Source organism: Vombatus ursinus, unplaced genomic scaffold (genome assembly GCF_900497805.2).
Source record: "Vombatus ursinus unplaced genomic scaffold, bare-nosed wombat genome assembly UNPS02014809.1, whole genome shotgun sequence".
NCBI classification, from domain to species: Eukaryota; Metazoa; Chordata; class Mammalia; order Diprotodontia; family Vombatidae; genus Vombatus; species Vombatus ursinus.
Window position 1 is genome coordinate 13,320,711 of NW_020954587.1, and position 18,154 is coordinate 13,338,864.

Sequence of the window (18,154 nt, forward strand, 5' to 3'; positions counted from 1 at the left end):
TCCCAGCTCGCGGAAGTGACGTCACGCGACGGGCAGTCACGCGCCTTCTCCCCTCCCTCTCCCTCCTCATCCAGCTGTGGCTCTCTGGCGCCGCCATTTCGGCCTCGTTCAAGGCGAGCAGGGGCAGTGATTGGCTGCTCCGAAGGCCCAGAAGGCTTAAGTTCTAAATCTGCTGCGGAAACACACCCACATAGCCCCACACCCCGAAACTCGCTGCACAGACTCTGCCCCCACCACGTCCCCACCGTCTCTCAAAGGGAGATAAGAATGACACCCCACCTCACGGGGTTGTCGTGAGGACCAAAGGAAATAACATATGCAGTCTGCTCTATAAATGCTAGCTATTGTTACTAATTGAAAGGCATCCACAGTCAGGTTTCCTGTTCTCTGATTAAAAAAAGAATCAAATCCTACTCATAGCCTGAAATCCGTTTCCCATTTTATGTTTTACCTGGGTCAGTTGGAGGGGGATACCTAAATTTAACCACCAGGTAGTGGATAGCTGTGGATGGAGAAATCCCTCTCCCAGAATCCTGTAGTGGATTTTTGGATCTATCTCCATCAACACTGTGAGGCTCAAATGAGAGAATGGATGTAGAGCACTTTGCAAACCTTAAAGCTCTACATAAATGCCAGTTATTTTTAGCCTCCAGTCTATCCTAGTTAGAGAACCTGGATTCAAATACCAGCTCTGCTACTTGATATGTGACCCAGGACCTCTGTTTCATCATTTGTCAAGAAAGGGTTGGACTAGGTAGATGGCCATGAAGACCCTAGCAATCTATCATCTATGATCCTAAGTTCTAGAACATTTAGTTGCCTCAACTTTTTGGCCAAAGAAGCAGAAAGTCTGGAAAGCCTCTAACTCTGGAAATCAAAATCCATGGAATGGACTTGGGATTTCAACTTCTGATTGTGAAATTTAGGATCCAGCGTGAACCAAAACTCAGGATGGTCAATGCTGTCTTGGTCTGGTTGTTGGTGGGGACTGACTCCTTTCCAGCCTCAGCCCACTGAAGTTGCAAGGTGGGTATGGGAAGAACAGGCTTTGTCCTACATCTGTCTCTTCTTGACTTTGAACTGGGCACCTCCCTGCCTAAGTTTGTATCTCTCTTCCTACAAAAGGAAGGTGCAGAGAGTAAGAATGGAGCTACATAAAAATATGTGAAAGCCAATGTCAAAGGGATCAAATGAGAGAGCTAGAATAATACTTTGCAGGGTTTGACTCTTAAGAATACAATAGGTGGGATGACGATACTAAATTTTTCTGGAGGCAGATACTGAACAGGAAAGCTTCAGCTAAATTGTAGCCAATACGCCCAGAGAGATGAAAATCACCCTAGTTCAGTTCATCTTATTGTGATAATTTCTGGCTTGTTTCTTTTCTAGAGCACTGTCCTGATTTACCAGTCTATGACTTTCAATAAAGGATATGAGATTAGCGTCCATCATGAATTATTTTTGATGAAGCAATGCCAGTTCTTTGTGGTCACATTTTTCTCACTATCCATACCTTTAATGATTTTTTTTTAGGATTTGCCAGTAATTCAATCAATATATTGCCTATAGTTTTCAAATTTCGCAATTTTTTGAAAATGGGAATAACATTTGCTCTTCTCCACAAACTTTCAAAAATCAAAGGCAGTGGCTAAAAAACTGTACCAAATAGTTATTTTAGTACTTGTAATATAATTATTGTCTCTTCTGTCAAAGTGAGGTTGCCATTTCACATTGCGGTATGTTCTTTTCCACCCTTCAAAACGACTTCAGTTTATCTAAATAATCAGGCTTATGCCTAAAAATAAGAATCAGCGAGGGTCTAAGTGTGAAACTGAAGGTCTTTCTTATTGAATAAAGGGTATGGGGCTCTTTTGGTTATCCCAAAGTAATTTTCTCTTTATTTCCAAAGTCAGGGTGGAAGTTGATAAAGATTTTACTGCTGAATATGTGGGTTAGAACTGCTCACATCTGACAAATCAGCTTAACTGATCTTCACTAATTATCCAAGAAATTGTTTTGAAAACTCCAGGGAAGTATATGAGAGTCTGAACTAAATACCTCTGTTTAAAGCAAAGTGATCAACATGGTAAAGACAGGTATTTTTAATGAAGATGCCACATTTCACAGGATATGTACAGAATGTCACATACCACTGCATTTTAATACGAGTTTTGTAAAGTATATAGTTATAAATAGTGTGCCACATAAGCAATAACATTGTTACATATAAATAGCAACTTACCACAAAGGACAAAGAATTACTGAAAAGTTTAGTGTCTCAATTTAGTACTTAGTTGTTTTTTATTTTTAAAGAAATGCTAGTTATTTTACTAATACACATTACACTATTTTAGCTACTTGCAGTATACCTTTTAAATCCAATAAACTTTGAATTTTGGGTAATCTGCAAACTTGGTTATCCTGTTAAATGCTGAACTACTGTATGTTATGTACACTTTAGACTGTAGTTTATCATTAGATATCCAACAGGAAGCACAGCTTACAGAATTTCAATTTGCACTAGCAAAGTTCAAAGAATTGTTTTGCTAATATAGAGCATATATCCAAACACTGATCATTACACAGATGTTAGCAGCCACAATTTTAACAAGTTAATTCACATATTGAAGCACTCTGCTTATAGTAATACTGCTGTTTAAAATGTACAAATACTATTGTTCAGATAAGAACAACAACAACAAAAAAAAGCACAATATAAAATCCACTAGGGTTTCTTTTCTATTTAACAGCAGATCCTGGCTGTTAAGAGAAGTGTGAATTACTTTTACAAATATAGTATTTTGATAGCATTTAAGAATTTAGATGAGTCTTTTACATACTATTTGCCTTGTGTTTTAAGTGATGCAATCTTCTGTACTTTTCACCTCATTCCTCTCTAGGATTAAAAACTCAGACTATACCAATAAAAGTGAGGGTCTTCCTTTTATCCCCCCTGGCTAATGCACATATTTAAATGAATAAACTGTGACATGACAATAAACTATACTTTTTTAAAAAAGCATATTGGTAACATTTTTATAAGGTAAAGATCATTTTAATTTATATTTGCAACAGAAGTGTTATGAAAGGAATTTTCTGCTTGATTTTACTTAATGTTATCAAAATACCACATTTTGTATAAATTTTGCACACTTGTTGATAAAAGAATGGAAGCAAGATCAGTTGCATAATGGCAGTGCATTGCAGGGCTTGGCATTAGTAATGTGGAACAGAGCCTCTTAATGGGATAAAGAAGTCCTGGATTACATCCTCCATTTAAAAGAGCTTCATCAGTGTTCAGGTCTGCTGCTCTGTCTGCTAGTGGAAATGTTTTAGAACTAAAGCAGCATATACAACAGTGAGGATGGGTTTGGGGTAAAATGTGCCTTAACCAAAAGCAAAGAGAGACTCATGTTAAAGACCAAGAGTTAAAATGCTATTAAATAAGCTATGCAATAGTTGCCTCCCCAGATGTTTTCACAGAACCACAAGATTTTCAGGTAGCCTGGGTAATTACACATGACAGTGAACTTCTGGCTCCACTGAGGTACCGGAGTAGAAACCAATAAGTTGGGGGCAGAAAAAATGAGTTCTTTAATGTGTTTTTTTTTCCCAATTTGGGGAAGAAAACCTTAAGAAACAGGAAATGAAAATATTCCACATAACTGAAATGAAATATGAAGTGTCTCAGTTATAGTTACAATCTTCTTCATTGGTAACAAGACACTTACAAGAGGGCACTGAAGGTAATTAAAATCTGACTTGAATCTATACCATATAAATAAAATGAGTTTAACAAATAATGTAAATAATTTGTTATATGATTAAAAAAAGTAATACCTGTCAAATGTTTTTCAGTATAATTTTGGCAGTTCTTTGGTAAATATTCATAAATACCAGATGCTAATCTGTATGAAGGGACTGATGATTATGTCAGGTAAAAATTATCACTTTTTTCATATTCTTTAGTGGGGAAGAATAAGAGATAATTTCAAGAATAAGTAGTATTCCTAAAAGTAGCTTTAAGCACTTTTAAATTGGGATTAATAACTAATTATTTTGGCTACCTATCGCAATAAACACATTCAAACTCAACTTTATGATGAGAATTATCTTTGTGTATTCCCAAAATATACATACTCAAACTTGTACACATTAAATAGTGGTATTTCATGAAGATATCAGTGCACATAATTATTGCACATAGTATAACTTTAATGCCCATTTTTTGGGATGTATCTTGCCAAAAAGACCTTTCATCTCATAACATTATCTTTCTGTAAAATCTACTGCTGATGAAGTCTTAGATGCCAAAGGAGTGAAAGGATCTACAGGAGTTGCAGGGCTAGGTGTTACTACTGGGGCAGGAGGCTCAGGTGGTCTTCTTGATGGCAACATACAGAAAGAAACAGCTGAATTTTTATTCCAGTCCAAGGAAAAGTCTGAGTCAGAAAATGAAGTTGATTGAGTGTCTAGTAAGTCTGGACAACCAGCTGATTTCTCAGAACTGACTCTATTCAACTCTGCTGCATTGTCTGGTGCTTTCTGTTTTACGCTGAAATCATCCTCCTCAAAAGTTACCCAGTCTTTTGGTTTGATGCTTTTCACTGCTGAAGATGTGCTCTGCAAAGCAAAACTGTCCTCAAATCCCTCCTTAAGAAATGAAGCCTTGCTTACATTACGACTGAGAAGATGTGAAGAGAGGGAAGGACTGCTAACAGGTTCCTCTTTTGGGAGCCATGAAATTACTTCGGATTCTTGAGGGTCAGTTCTAAATGGATTTCCAAGAGGACGAGTTCTGTCAGTAAAAGGATTTGTCATGTTTAAGCTAGCAACAAACGGGTTTGAGGAACTTTTTATATTTTCCTGGGATTTGCTCCGAGCTGGGATAGGTGGCATTCTTGGGAAGAAACTTTCATTATTCAAGACATAAGCGAAGCTTTGTGATGTGGAAGGCAACTTAATCAACTCCTTTTGGTTTAAAGGTAGAACTGGTGATGTTTGTAGAGACATCTGAGACTTTAATGGAGCAAACAGATTAAATGAAAAGTCATTGCTTAATTGAGTTCCATACTTAATATCATACTCTTCATCTGTTTTTATCTGAAACACGGAAAGAAGACACTGAATATTTCAGATGGATTGTTATACTACTTCCCACCCCTATTTCTCATATTTTCTAAACGTTCTTCATTTCTTTGGGCAAATTCAGAAACCTGAGTACTAAAATAGAAAACTTATCACAGTTCATTATTCTTTGTGGAATGATATGGTGGATGAAACCTGGCTGAAATTCCACTATATTATTGGTTCCCTCTGACCACCCCACCAAATAAATTCTTTTGTTAAAAAAAATAAAACCATTTAATTCATGCAAGTACTGACAAAGAGCATTAGTGACTGTGCTTCGTTTAACCTCCGGGCTGCCTAAATGGTAGCCACAGAATGAGGAAATTACATTCTGAACAATTTTACGTTGGTGTTACCATTTGTAGCAATCTCTCAACATCTATTTATACTGATGTTGTGGTTTCATTGTTCTTTCATATGCAAAAATGTAAATGTTAATATGAAATAATGAATGGAAATTAGTGTTAGCATATTTATAATCATAAGCCCAAGTCAATGCATTTCTTACCTTTGTATTTGGGAGCTGATAAATTGTCTTGTGAAGGAGTTTTTGACTTTAAAGGCAAGGTTTCATTTTTAGAACTAAGTCTGTGGAAAATGCCACAGAGGAAGATTTCCTCTTAGGGATCTTCCTCAGATTTGAAAACATTAAAGTTTATTAAAGAACAAAATAACAGTCTTTTTATAGAAAGGTATAACTTTAAAACAGATATAAGCCCACCAAATCCTTAACTATGAATGTGGTCTTAATGATAGTGGGTTGTATTATCACCTTAGTATACAAAAGACATAGCCTTTGAATTGTTTTCAAATTCTGGTGAAAGATTTCATAGGAGAGGCTAATCAGTTAGAAGAAGCCTGCAGAGATTAGCCTAAACCTTAACTAAATGATGAATTTCCATTTACAAAATCTCACTTGAATTGTTCCAGCTGTGAGGTCACTCTCTCATGAGAGGGCAAATCCCATTTTGGGGATCTTTAGTTTGGAAGATCTTCCTTATATTGAACTGAAATATGCCTGCCTGTAACTTCCAATCATTTCTCTGCTTCTCTGGGTCAAGCAGAATAAAACTAACCTCTTATTAATGCCGATCTATTATTCACTGTCCCATACCAGGGTCCTTTTGTCATCAATTGGTAGGGGCCAGGAATGGTGGTGGAACCAAGCAAAGCTAACTGGTCTACGAGAGAAATAAACCCTGTGGTCTTGGTCTTACAGCAACCATGCTCTAAAAAAATGAACAAATCAGTGTCTTCGTTATTAATTTCTTTTCAAAGTATTTCAGAATTATCACTAACTTCTTCATCCCATTTCTGTAGTATATGATGTTTATGCCAACTTCAAATATAAAGAAAAAGATGTTTTGTGGGGAAAGGTGAGCTAGGAGAAGAGGTCAAAGCTGAGACAAGGGTCAGGCTAGCTGCCCTGGGAGCACTGTGTGGGGATGCAACAAAAGACACAAAAAATAAAGGCACATATTTTTAGATAACATTTCTATGTCCTAGGCAAGTGAGTATTTTATGGTAAGTCAAGCCATTTATAAGAGGGAATGCTCAAATCTCGATTGATAGTTTTTTTTTTTAATGAGTCTAATTGCCTTTTGTTTGTGGGTGGGGAGTAGGCTGCCACCTGCTTAATCAGTCACCTCAATTATTTGTATCATAGGAGTATATCAACATAGATAAGCAAGAAAAATCCTGAAAATAAACTATTTGGCTAAATTGAGACTGGGACCACTACTCTCAGCACATATTAGCTACACTTTAGATAATATAAAGATATTGTGTACATTTTAGAATTGTGTCAAAATTTTTGCCAAATATCATAAACACATAATTCTTCATGTTTAAGGGAAGTAAATTTAGATCTAGAAACGAAGGTCATATGCAATTTGACATAGGCACAATCTTCCTGCCTATCATCAGGCAAGCAATTTTCAAAGTACAATAACAACCACAACACCACTCATTGCACTGAGATTTATAACTGGAGTAGCATCTGAATTAGGTCTTACTAGAACTATTTTTCCTATGAAAGAACAGGTGCTTGGAAGATCTTCAAATAATACTTTACAATTTAATTTTTTTTGTATTAAGAGAATGAAATCTTCCTTACCAAAAAACTCCACCCCCCATAAACAGCCTAACAGAAAAATTAATTTTACATCTATGTCACATTAACTCTGAAGGCCTCTATAGATTAGGTTTAAGCTTTCTGAAAACCAGCAGGTTCTCTCTTATGATTATTCTTTAAGGCATTGTTAACTGTTCATAAAAGATGAAGTGAGAAAAAATTGTTAAACAGAACTAGCAAATATAACTAAAATGACTCCTAAAAAATCTAAAATGCTAAAGAAAAGGAAAAGCAGGTTTATGGGATGATAGTCATATTTATTAATGTGGATAGGTGATTTAAAAAAATATGGGTAGATGTATGAAGCAAAAGAGATTCATACATCTGATCTGTCAGGACAGATGACGAGCACATATAAGATTGGTAAATAGTCAGATACCTGTTACCCTGACGGTTGCTCCTGCTTTAAGAAAGGAGACAAATATTAAAGGAAAGAGTTAGGAGGAAAATCAGAGGCTAAACAGCAGCCCTAACAATTCAGTTTTTAACATTGTTTTCAATACTACAGCATACCACATAGTAAATGAAAGAATAACAATATTCACAGATTATGTGCAATAATAGGCTCAAGAGATAACTTTAAAATCCTTATACAAACTAGTGAAATAGTATGAGAAATCTGCTTTAGTAGTAGCATGATGTCCGGTAATTTTAATAAATTTTGGTGCTTTAACTGGCATACTAGTCAATTCAAAGTTATCACTAAAAGGTATAAATTCCAGGTGGATCTTAAAAACTGAAGAGGAGCAAGGCTTAAGGGCTCACGGGCCTCCCGCGATCTGTAATAATTTATTTTTACAAAGAAACCAGGCTACATAAAAGCCTACATGATTACATTGGGGGTGGGGGGTGGGTTGATGTTTGAACTCGGCTAGCAACACAGAGAAGCTTACAACCAAAGCTCAAAATACTCATCTCCTAGGACTTGCTGCCCTATACAGACTTGTCACAAGTCAGGATATTTACTGCACAGCCACACAGATGGTCTGATTGGGCAGTGGCAGAAAGGGGGATGATTAAAAACATTACACTTATACTGATAATGAAAGGCACTCATTTTACTGACTTCTCCTCCCCCTTCTTTTACTAAGAAAAGTGAGGAGAGAACATGTTCATCCCTTTAATTACATTTTATTTAATTCTCAAAGTATGTGTGTCCTATTTTATTTTTCTTAAATGCTACAAACATCAATAATATACAAAGAAATAGACTGTATATGAAACTGTGAACTTCTATTACATATAATTTTTAATCATTGCATATTATATTTAGTACAATAAAAAGTTGCCCTGCTTCCCTTTCTGAACTTCCTTCTGCTTTCTTTTGTTTTAGAGAAGAATTAAATTCTGACTGTAAACTATTTAAATTTATTTTCAAAAGCAATTTATATCAACAAATTATCTAATATGATGCAGCGGAAAGGGTGCTGAATTTGGTGTCAAAGGACCTGAGTCTGAATCCTGACTATCCATTTATCTGTAGACAACAGACAAATCACTTAAGTTCTCTAAGTTGCAATTTCTTCATCTGTCAAATTAGGGGGTTAAACTTGATTTCTAAGGTTTGTTCCAGTTCTAGATCTACGTAGTGGACACTACTTGTAGCATCCAGGCCTCAAGCCTTCAAGGGCTGACAGGCCACATGCTGAAGGCATATTGCACAGCCCCTTATTATAGTTATAAAACAGTGTCCTGAATAAGGATATATGTAGTGCCATGATCCAGTACTGTTCTTTAAAAACATGTAGCTTTATCAAATTCCAAATTAAGTGACAGAACCCTGTCTGTTTCACTGATTGGTTAAAATGTCAAAGCCCCTTTGCTTATGGGACAAATCCTAGATAAGTTAGTGTTGAAAAGAAGTTGAAAACTTCTTGACAGACAACTCATTGACTTGCACAGCTCCTGGTGGGGACATCAAGGCAGGAGGGAATAGCTGCACTTATTAATAAATACATTATGATCTTCATTAAATGTTTCCATCTATCAGGGTTGTTGTTATCTGGTAAAAGAAGGTAGGTGGTGAAGCAGGTTAGGTAGGTGGCTCAGTGCACACAGCACTGGCCCTGGAGTCAGGATGACCTGAGTTCAAATCTGGCCTTAGACACTTACTAGCTTTGTGACCCTGGGCAAATCACTTAACCACATTTGTCTCAGTTTTGTCATCTGTATAATGAGCTGGAGAAGGAAATGGCAAACCAGTTCAATTACTTTGCTAAGCAAACCCCAAATGGGAGTCACAGAGAGTCTGAAACAACTCAACAACAAAAGAAAAAAAATTTTTTTTTTTGTTTTTAAATCAATTCTAAGAAGGGTAACATTGGCAAAGGAAAGAAGGATGAGACACACTGATTACTGAGATGGCCCAGCACCACTCCTAATCACTCCTTAGCATCCTACCGATGTGATAAGTCTGGAGCTCTCACAGACCCAGAGTGCTAGCATGCTGGGTCTGAAGGAAGGAGTAGCAAGAGGGCAAGCCCACCATCTGCTTTGCTGTTCCCTAGCTGCTGCTAACTGCCATTAAAAAGCTACCTTAAGAATTAACTAAATTGAAACTAAATGAGTCCTTACTAGCTATTGAACACCAGGCAGGGGGCTAAATGATGGATCTTTGGATGGTCCACTTGATAGGGATGGGAGAGGAAGGACTACCTACCCTAGTCTTACCCTAGTTTAACCTTGTCCTCATTTGAGATGAGATGTGGGAGAAAGGTATGACTCAAGTGAGGATGACTCTTCCCACTCATCTTGTCTCAGCCCCTACTTTCCCCTGAGATCCAGACTGTGATTGCATCTATCATCACACCAAAACATGTCCTGATAGGGTAAAGTGTTGCCTAACTGATGCTTCTAACTCATTGCTAAAAGTCAAAGGGTGGGCAGTGGAATGCCTGGGGATCAGAAAATGTGATTTCACTTCCCTAGGGGTAGAGGTGTCTGTGAATAAGGGATGGCAACCAAAAGACTTGGAAATACAGAATATAGGTAGTAGAAGGAGGGAGGAGGAGATATAATGGCCCAAGACTCAGAAACAAATTGTAAACAAGGAAATTATAAACCCTTAAATTCTGTTTCTAGATATAATCTTGAAGATATTTTCTGGCTATGACTTCCCCACCCCTGGTTCTGGTAGCTGTTTTTTTTTTTAAATACCAAAAATACTATATTCTGAGGTCATTTTTGGCTAACTCCTATCTCCCTGTGTCCTCTTGACCATTTTATTACCCTGAGGACACCACACGTTATCTACTGTACCACCCAGCTGCCCCTTAAGATGGCATTTCCAAGGTAAAACAAAATATTACAAATTTAAAGTTTGGTAGTCTAAAATACTAAACATAACTTGCATTATTTTAGAAGTTGCCCTGGAATGCATATGAATTTAAATCAATAATGAATTTTAACATGATTGAATATATGTGCACAAAATGAATTGTATGTATTCACTTACATGAGAGATTCTCAAACTTTTCAATCTGAGAATTACTTTGGCAGGGCAAGGTTCTCAAGGACACCCACTACACACCTGGGTGTGACAGCCTGTCATAAAAATGTTACAAAATTGGGGCAAATGAAAGCACTATTTTTGATGAGACATCAGTGACATGCTTAGTTTTGGGTATGTTTCACTTTTATAACTATGTCTATTGTTCTCTGTCCAATCCATTTAGGTTGGATCAATGGCTACAACAGATTGTTAGAATCCCCACAAACTATTGCTGATATCTGCTCATTGGAAACTGACAATCTTGAAAATGTTTGGTCTAACATTCATTCACATTCTCTATCTGTCTGACTCATTTATGAAAAGTGAGGGCTGATTTATGAAATGTAGTAAAATATGGGTAGGACTGGATAGGTTGTAATCTGCATCTGGGCAACTATTCAATCAATGAGATCAGTGATCTATTTAAGTATTTGAGTAAAATACAGTCTTGGTAGTCATACTAAATTTTAAATGGTTCAAATCTATTTTCCTAAGAAACAAAAGCATAGATAAAAAGGCTAAAAACCTTTCAATATCCAAATTATACAACAACTAATTTATGAGATCTCATAAATCACATGCATCAGTATTATCTTAGGATGTAATTTTGGTAAATGTCAAAACATATAAAATAAAACCAAAATTATTTCTTCCTCTGTTAAAATAATGTTAACTCTAAGGTTGGTACTGCAATTTCGGTAACTTTTTTTTAAAAGTAAATACCACCTCTCCCATGAAGTCTTCCCTGATTCTCCTACTTGGCAAAGAAAATGTCCCTTCTCAGAATTCACCTACTACTTTGCTTATAAATCTTATGCACTTACTATATATTTTGAATGCTGGTTATTTCTGTATATGTCACATATTCGTATTAGGCTGCAAACTTCATGAAGGCAGGGACAATGTCACATCTAATCTTTTTATCTTAACTAGTGCCTACTGCACAGAACAGGCACTTAGTGAGTATCCACTTAACATAAATACAATTACAAAATGCTTCTTTATGGAAAAATTCAGCTTACTATATTAAGTTAATGAAGATCATGTACAGAGACTATTATACATAGTGAAGATAATCTATTTAAAGCTACTTACTTGCTGCTGCTGCAAAGGTGAAGCTTCTGAGGGCAAAGTGTGGGATGACCTGCTACGTGGTGGCGGCTGTGGGGGGGCTTCAAGAATGTGTTGGGAAGTGGGCTGAGGCAGAGGTGATGGTGTAGGAACAAGAGGCTCCTGCATTTTCTGAACAGGCGTAGTAAAAGAGGGCAGGGCAGGGGTGACCGTCTGAGGCTTTAGTGGTTCAGGGAGTACAGCTGAACCTAAAAATATAGACCCAAAGCTTTAATTCCCTTAGTAAAATGCATTGTGGGACTCCCTGGTGCCTTTTTTTCTTCAAACAAAAAGTAACAATTTCAGTCTGTGGCACTTAGTAAAAATGTATTAGAATACAGATAATTTCAGGGTTTGGAAAAGTTCTTCCTTCATTATTGTTACGGCTTTCAGTTACTCAGCAAACACCAGTTAAAGAGCTAGAGGAAAACAAGGGATACAGGGGAATTCCAATGTACTTTTTACCTTTTGGTAATTCAGATGATTTACTTTGGACTTCAGCAGTCATCTTCCCAGAAGAGACACGGGCAAAGCTTTGTGGTGCACTAATAACTCCAGCACGTGGTGGGATAGTCTTAAACATGGTAAACGCAAAACTTGTGAATTTATTTCAAGTAAGTATAAGCGTCATTATAAGTATTTGCTTTAATAGGAGAACTCAAATTAAGAAATTGACCAATTATGACTCCAAAGGACTAAGGATGAAATATACCTCCCCTCCCGTCTCAGTACAGGTATGGAATGAATCAAGTCAAATCAACAAACATTTATGTATTAAGTGCTTACTATGTGCCAGGCTTTGTGCTGTGGATACAAAGACAGACAAAAATAGTTCCTGCTCTCCAGGAGCTTATAATCTACCAGAAGAGACTACATTCAAACAATTATATACAAATAAGATACATACACACACACACACACACACACACACACACACACACACGCACACAAATGTAAAGGTTATCTCAGAGGGAAAGCACTAGCATTTAAAGAAGAATAGGAAAGCCTTCTTATAGAAAGCAGGATTTCAGTTGAGACTTAAAGGAAGCCAGGAAAGCCAAGAGACAAAGATGATGAGGGAGAGCATGGGAGAAAGTCAGGGAAAATGCCCAAGGCCAGCAAATGGAGTAAGGAACTGTAAAGAGGTAAGCATTACTGAATAGCAGAGTACATGGAAGGGAATAAAGTACAAGAAGGGGCCAAATTGGTTCTGATGCTATTGACTTTAAAAGCCAAACAGAGGATTTTTCATTTGATCTTGGATATAACAGGAAGTCAGTGGAGCTAGCTGATTAGGGAGTGACATGATTAGACCTGTGCTTTAGGAAGGTCACTTTTATAGCTGAGTGAAGAATGAACTGCAGTAGCGAGACCAATCAAAAAACTACTGTAGTGGTTCAGGGGTCATCTGATGAGGGTGGTAGTAGTGAAGAAGGAGAGAAGGGGATATATACAAAAGATATAAGTAGATATGGCAGAATTGATAGGATTTGGAATAGAATATTGAGGTTGAGAGAGAATAAGGCATTGAAAATGATATGTAGGTTGTGAGTCTTGGTAACTAGGATTGTAGTGTCTTCAATAGTAATGGGGAAGTTAGGAAGATGGGAGGGTTTTAGAGGAAAGAGAATGAGTTCAGTTTTGGAGTTTAAGATGTTTATGGGGCATCTAGTTAGAGATATCTAATAAGTAGTTGGAGAAGTGAGTTTATAGGTCAGAAGAGAGGTTAGGGCTAGATAAATATCTGAGAACCATCTGCATAGAGATGATAATTGAATCCATGGGAGGTGATGAGATCACCAAATGAAATAGTACAGAGGGACAAGAAAAGGGGATCCAGGGGAGAAACTTGAGGGATACCCAGGGTTAGTGGATAAGACTTGGATGTCAATTCAGCAAAGGATTCTGAGAAGGAGCAGCAAGACAGGTAGGAAGAAAACCAGGAGAGAGCAATGTCATCAAAACCTAGGAAGGGCAGAGCATTAGGAAGAAGAGGGTGGCTGACAATGCCAAAGGCTGCAGAGAGAAGATTAGATTTGGCAATTAAGAAAAAACTGGTAACTTTGGAGAGAGCATTTTCAGTTGAAGGATGAAGTTAGAAGCTAGACTACAAAGAGTTAAGAAGGTGAAAGGAAAGGAAATGGAGGCATTGATTGTTAAAGGCCCTCTTAAGGAGTTCAGCTACGAAAAAAAGAAGAAAGATATTGGATGATAGGTGGTGGGGATGGAGCGATGAAGTAAGATGAAGTAAAAGTTTTAGGGAGATGGGGGAGACCTGAGCATATTTGTAAGCAATAGTGATGCAGCCAGGAAACAGGGAAGATACTGAACACAAGTGAGCATGGGGATTACAACAAGCAGGTGAGGTAATCTGCTTGAGAAGATGGGACGGACAAATAGATATTGTAAAGAAAGACCCTTTAAATTCTGGGGATGATGTTAGTGAGCAGGATGTTCCAAACCTGTTTGACATGGATAATGAAATAGTCTGTCAATATGACAAGATTCATTGAAGCAAAAACAAATGGAAATTTTACTTGAAAGATGATGTCGTGCTTTGGTGAGAAAGACTATGTGTTTGCCAAAGCAAATAAAGATGCAGAATGGTAACTCTTGTATGCTCTATATATCAGCTCTCTGTGTCTATGTAAATATCAGTGAGAGTATAATAAATATTCTGAAAATTTTTTTGTTTTAAATAGTTTACCAAAACATACTAATGTTAAAAGAAGAAGAAAAAGAAGATGATGATGGGATGGAATCATACAACTTGTGCATGTTTACTTGGTAAAGAGAAGGACCACCTCTTTATGTGAGGCAGCGGAGAAGGAAGAGAAAATGGCATAAAGGATTGGCATGATGATAGATGAGATGGAGGGAAGAAAAGGGAGCTCTTGCCAAAATGGCCTCATTTTTTTCAGTGAAATATGAAGTATTTCCTCTTTAGTTGAGAGGCTTGGCGAGGGGAAGCCTTGAGAGGTTGGAGGAATGATGAAAAGGTCTGGGAAAAGTGCTGTGTTGAGTGGAATAGTGAATTGATTAGGGAGGTATAAAAAGACTGTCTTTTAACTTGAAGGCTCAGTTGAGATGTGCAACATAATTTTATAGAGGAACCGAACAGCGTGGTTGTGTATCCATTTAGAGCATATTTTGGCACATGAGGTGTTTGTCTAAACCTAATTTCTCTTTAGCTGCTTTCTAGTTTTCCCAGCAATTCATGTAAAAAAGGGGAGTTCTTCCCACAGTAATTTATATTCTTAGGTTCAAATGCTCAACAATTCTTTTTCAATTGCTTCTGCTTCTTGATTATATCGTCTATCCTATAGATTGGCTTTTCTCTTTTTAATGAAATAGTTTCAGTACTGCTTTATAATTGGAAGCCTGATAATTCTATGTTCACTTCATTCACAGTTTTTTCACTGCTTCTATGAAATTGCAGACTTTTTGTTCTTCCAAATGAATTTTAATATCATTTTTGTCTAGGCTCACAAGTAGCCCCTTCATAATTTGATTGGCATGGCACTAACCACATTTGTAAATTAATTTAGGTGCTATTTTTTGTCTTAAACTTTCTTTCAATATACTGCTATTCAAATTGCATGATAAAATAGCAGTGAATTAAGCAGGATTTAATCCATACCGGCTTTGCTGCACTGTGTCCAACAATTCCTGGGCTTGTTAATCCTCCTTGAGGTGAGGGCTGATTACGTCCTAAAATAAATATATAAAGATATCATTAAAAAAAACCACATACATATTCCAGAAGTCCATTTTATGGTCTAAGTTTAAATGGAAGTTTTTTTTGTTTTCTGTTTTTTGTTTGTTTGTTTTTTACCTAAAACATCTTTTCTTGTTGTTCCAGGGCTTTTGGGTGCTTTGAATAGGAAGAAAAAGAAAATCAGTCTCAAGAATAATACTTCATGACATCATTTTGCTTCTCATTAAATGAAAAAACTGAGGGCATGAAATGAATGAATGAAATTTCTTGAGCCTGCTTTAGATAAAATTATTACAGCAGACAAGACTAACAAAGTTTTGATAACTGGTGTCTGACATTATTTTCCAGAGACCATTCAGCAACATACAGAAACTAGAATTTGCTTTTCAAAAAATCCATTAAATAAGATTCATCAAAATTTTGGCTTTTGGCTCTGACACAGATACGTTCTTACGGTAAAAGAGTGAGGAAGGCAAGAATATTCAGTGATATTCAGACCTTAGTCTTCTGACCTACTCAGGGCAAGATTTTTTCTTAATACTTGATTCTCCAGTATGATGTCCTTCTACAAACTTGTGACTAATTAGTAGTACCTGTAAATAGTCATTTTTCTAGGCCATATCAGACAAAATTTCCCTCATAGCAAAAAAAAAAAAAAGTTCTGTATTGTTCAAGTTATACGCTGCTCACTGTAAAATTAACCTGGAGTCTCATTATATAACACACTGTCATTGGGGCTCATGCAGTAGAATAATATTATGGATGAAGTCTTCTTATAGTGAGGACCTTTTAGCATTATTATAACTAACTCTCCCAGATGAGGTACAAGAAAATCTGCCTCATCAAAATAAAGCAATAGCAAATAGTGTTAAAGCAGGTTCAAGTGTAAATAACCATGCAAGATGAAATATGAAAAATACTTAAATAGGCCAGAAGGAGAAAAACTATTAGAGCAGGGGGTTTGTAAACTAATAACCCTGGACCAAATCTATCCATTTTCCTCCCTTTTGATAATTGTAACCTTTAAGTCTAGAGTCTAGTCTTTTTAACTGAAATTTCTGGTTGAAGATTAGAAGCAAAATCAGAGCTATCCTACATTAAAAAGCCATTTATGCAAACCATCTATGTTATCTATATATATTATATTCTAGGACCTCTATTCAGATGCCTTAACTACAATGACTAGTTAAAAAAATCTCTCATTATTACCATATATTCATAAATATTTAACTTGTGTGAACAAAGCTTTAAGTACTTTTCTTACAGCAATATTCTGTAGTATTTAAAAGGAAGGGGTTGCACTTAAATATGTGAGAAAATTTTAGTAAATTAGAATTAGTACTTTATGAAAGGTAAATGGACAAATTTTGAAAAAGGTACACAATACAGATAGCCTTAAAATAAAGAAAAGCAAGGAGAAATCAGTATACAAAAAAGAGAAACCTGAAGACAGCATTTTAAAAAATGTTTTCAGACACAGGAAAGCAATGTTCAGAGATACAAAATCAGACACACATTTCTACAATGCAAACGTCTCGTTACCTTCCATCTCCTTCCTAGCTACCCCAGGGCTGGGAGGGCCTCCGAGACCTTTTTAGAGAGAGAACAGAAGCTGTACATTGCATAGCACAAGCAGCAAAACGAGAAAAGCAAGCACAAAAAGGGCACAATTTAAAAGAATTTCTAAAATAAACGCACTTTTAAAAAACATGATTTTTGTTGTTTTAAATATTTTAACACAATTATGCCAAACCAATTTGAAATAATACTTATAGATACCTATTTCCAGATTCTAAACCTCAAACAGATAGCCAGAAATGAGATTATACTTCTCTATCTCTACAATTACTGGCATCAAAGAATTTGATAGCAAGGACAAAGAGAAGATTTTACTTAATGCTTGTACTATTCTTTAAAAGGAAAACCATCAAGATTCAGCTGTATGTCTTATATTATAACACTAAGTTATGTTTCCAATGTTAACAACATTAGATACGAATAATGACCAGTTTATCTGAAAGGACTAAATGTGACGTTGCTTTGTCATTCTGAATTGCTGAGAGACTACATAAGAGAAAATGAACTGTAATAAAGAATTTTTTGAGTTTGTTAAACTCTTAAAAGATACTTTAATAACTCTTCCCTAAATGCATTGCATGAGTAGGGTTATTTTTCCATTGAATGATAAATATGAACATAAACAATATTCGCTATTATTACTGAATTACATATTTCTATTTAAGTCACTCAGAATTTTTTATCTTTATGATGTTTTTGCCCTGAATTAAGGTCCTTCGTACATGAAATTAAACTAGAAAATAATAAATGGGAACCACAGCCACAGTAAACAGGTAACATTAATATTCTGTGTAAGAAAATGGGAAATTTTCCAGAGTTGAACTCTGCAGAAAATGTGTAAATGCAATTATTTTGCTATTCTTGTAATATAAGCTTTCAAGCTTACCCTGATATGAGCAATATAAAGAGTATAATATCCTGTGCAAATTTTCTTTTATACTATAACACCTTTTCTTATCCTTTTCCTGGAAAATTGAATTAAACTATCTAAAAT

At 36.2% G+C, this 18,154-nt stretch overlaps 1 protein-coding gene across 3 annotated transcripts in view; it reads right to left on the reverse strand.

The window, feature by feature from the left end:
- Positions 1 to 2,086: 2,086 nt before the first annotated feature.
- Positions 2,087 to 18,154, reverse strand: part of SYNJ1 (synaptojanin 1) — an 84,525-nt gene continuing 68,457 nt past the window's right edge. Inside the window, exons 23-28 of one of the 3 annotated variants that reach the window (XM_027875474.1) lie at positions 17,125 to 17,172; positions 15,700 to 15,738; positions 15,505 to 15,575; positions 12,330 to 12,438; positions 11,850 to 12,073; positions 5,135 to 5,718 (exon numbers count right to left, since the gene is read on the reverse strand). In XM_027875474.1, the coding sequence (XP_027731275.1) occupies positions 5,713 to 5,718; positions 11,850 to 12,073; positions 12,330 to 12,438; positions 15,505 to 15,575; positions 15,700 to 15,738; positions 17,125 to 17,172 (497 nt within the window). In that variant the 3' untranslated portion in view covers positions 5,135 to 5,712. Of the gene's footprint in view, positions 5,104 to 5,134; positions 5,719 to 5,858; positions 6,360 to 11,849; positions 12,074 to 12,329; positions 12,439 to 15,504; positions 15,576 to 15,699; positions 15,739 to 17,124; positions 17,173 to 18,154 lie in introns of those variants that run through there. The other 2 variants (XM_027875473.1, XM_027875472.1) reach the window with 2 other exon arrangements.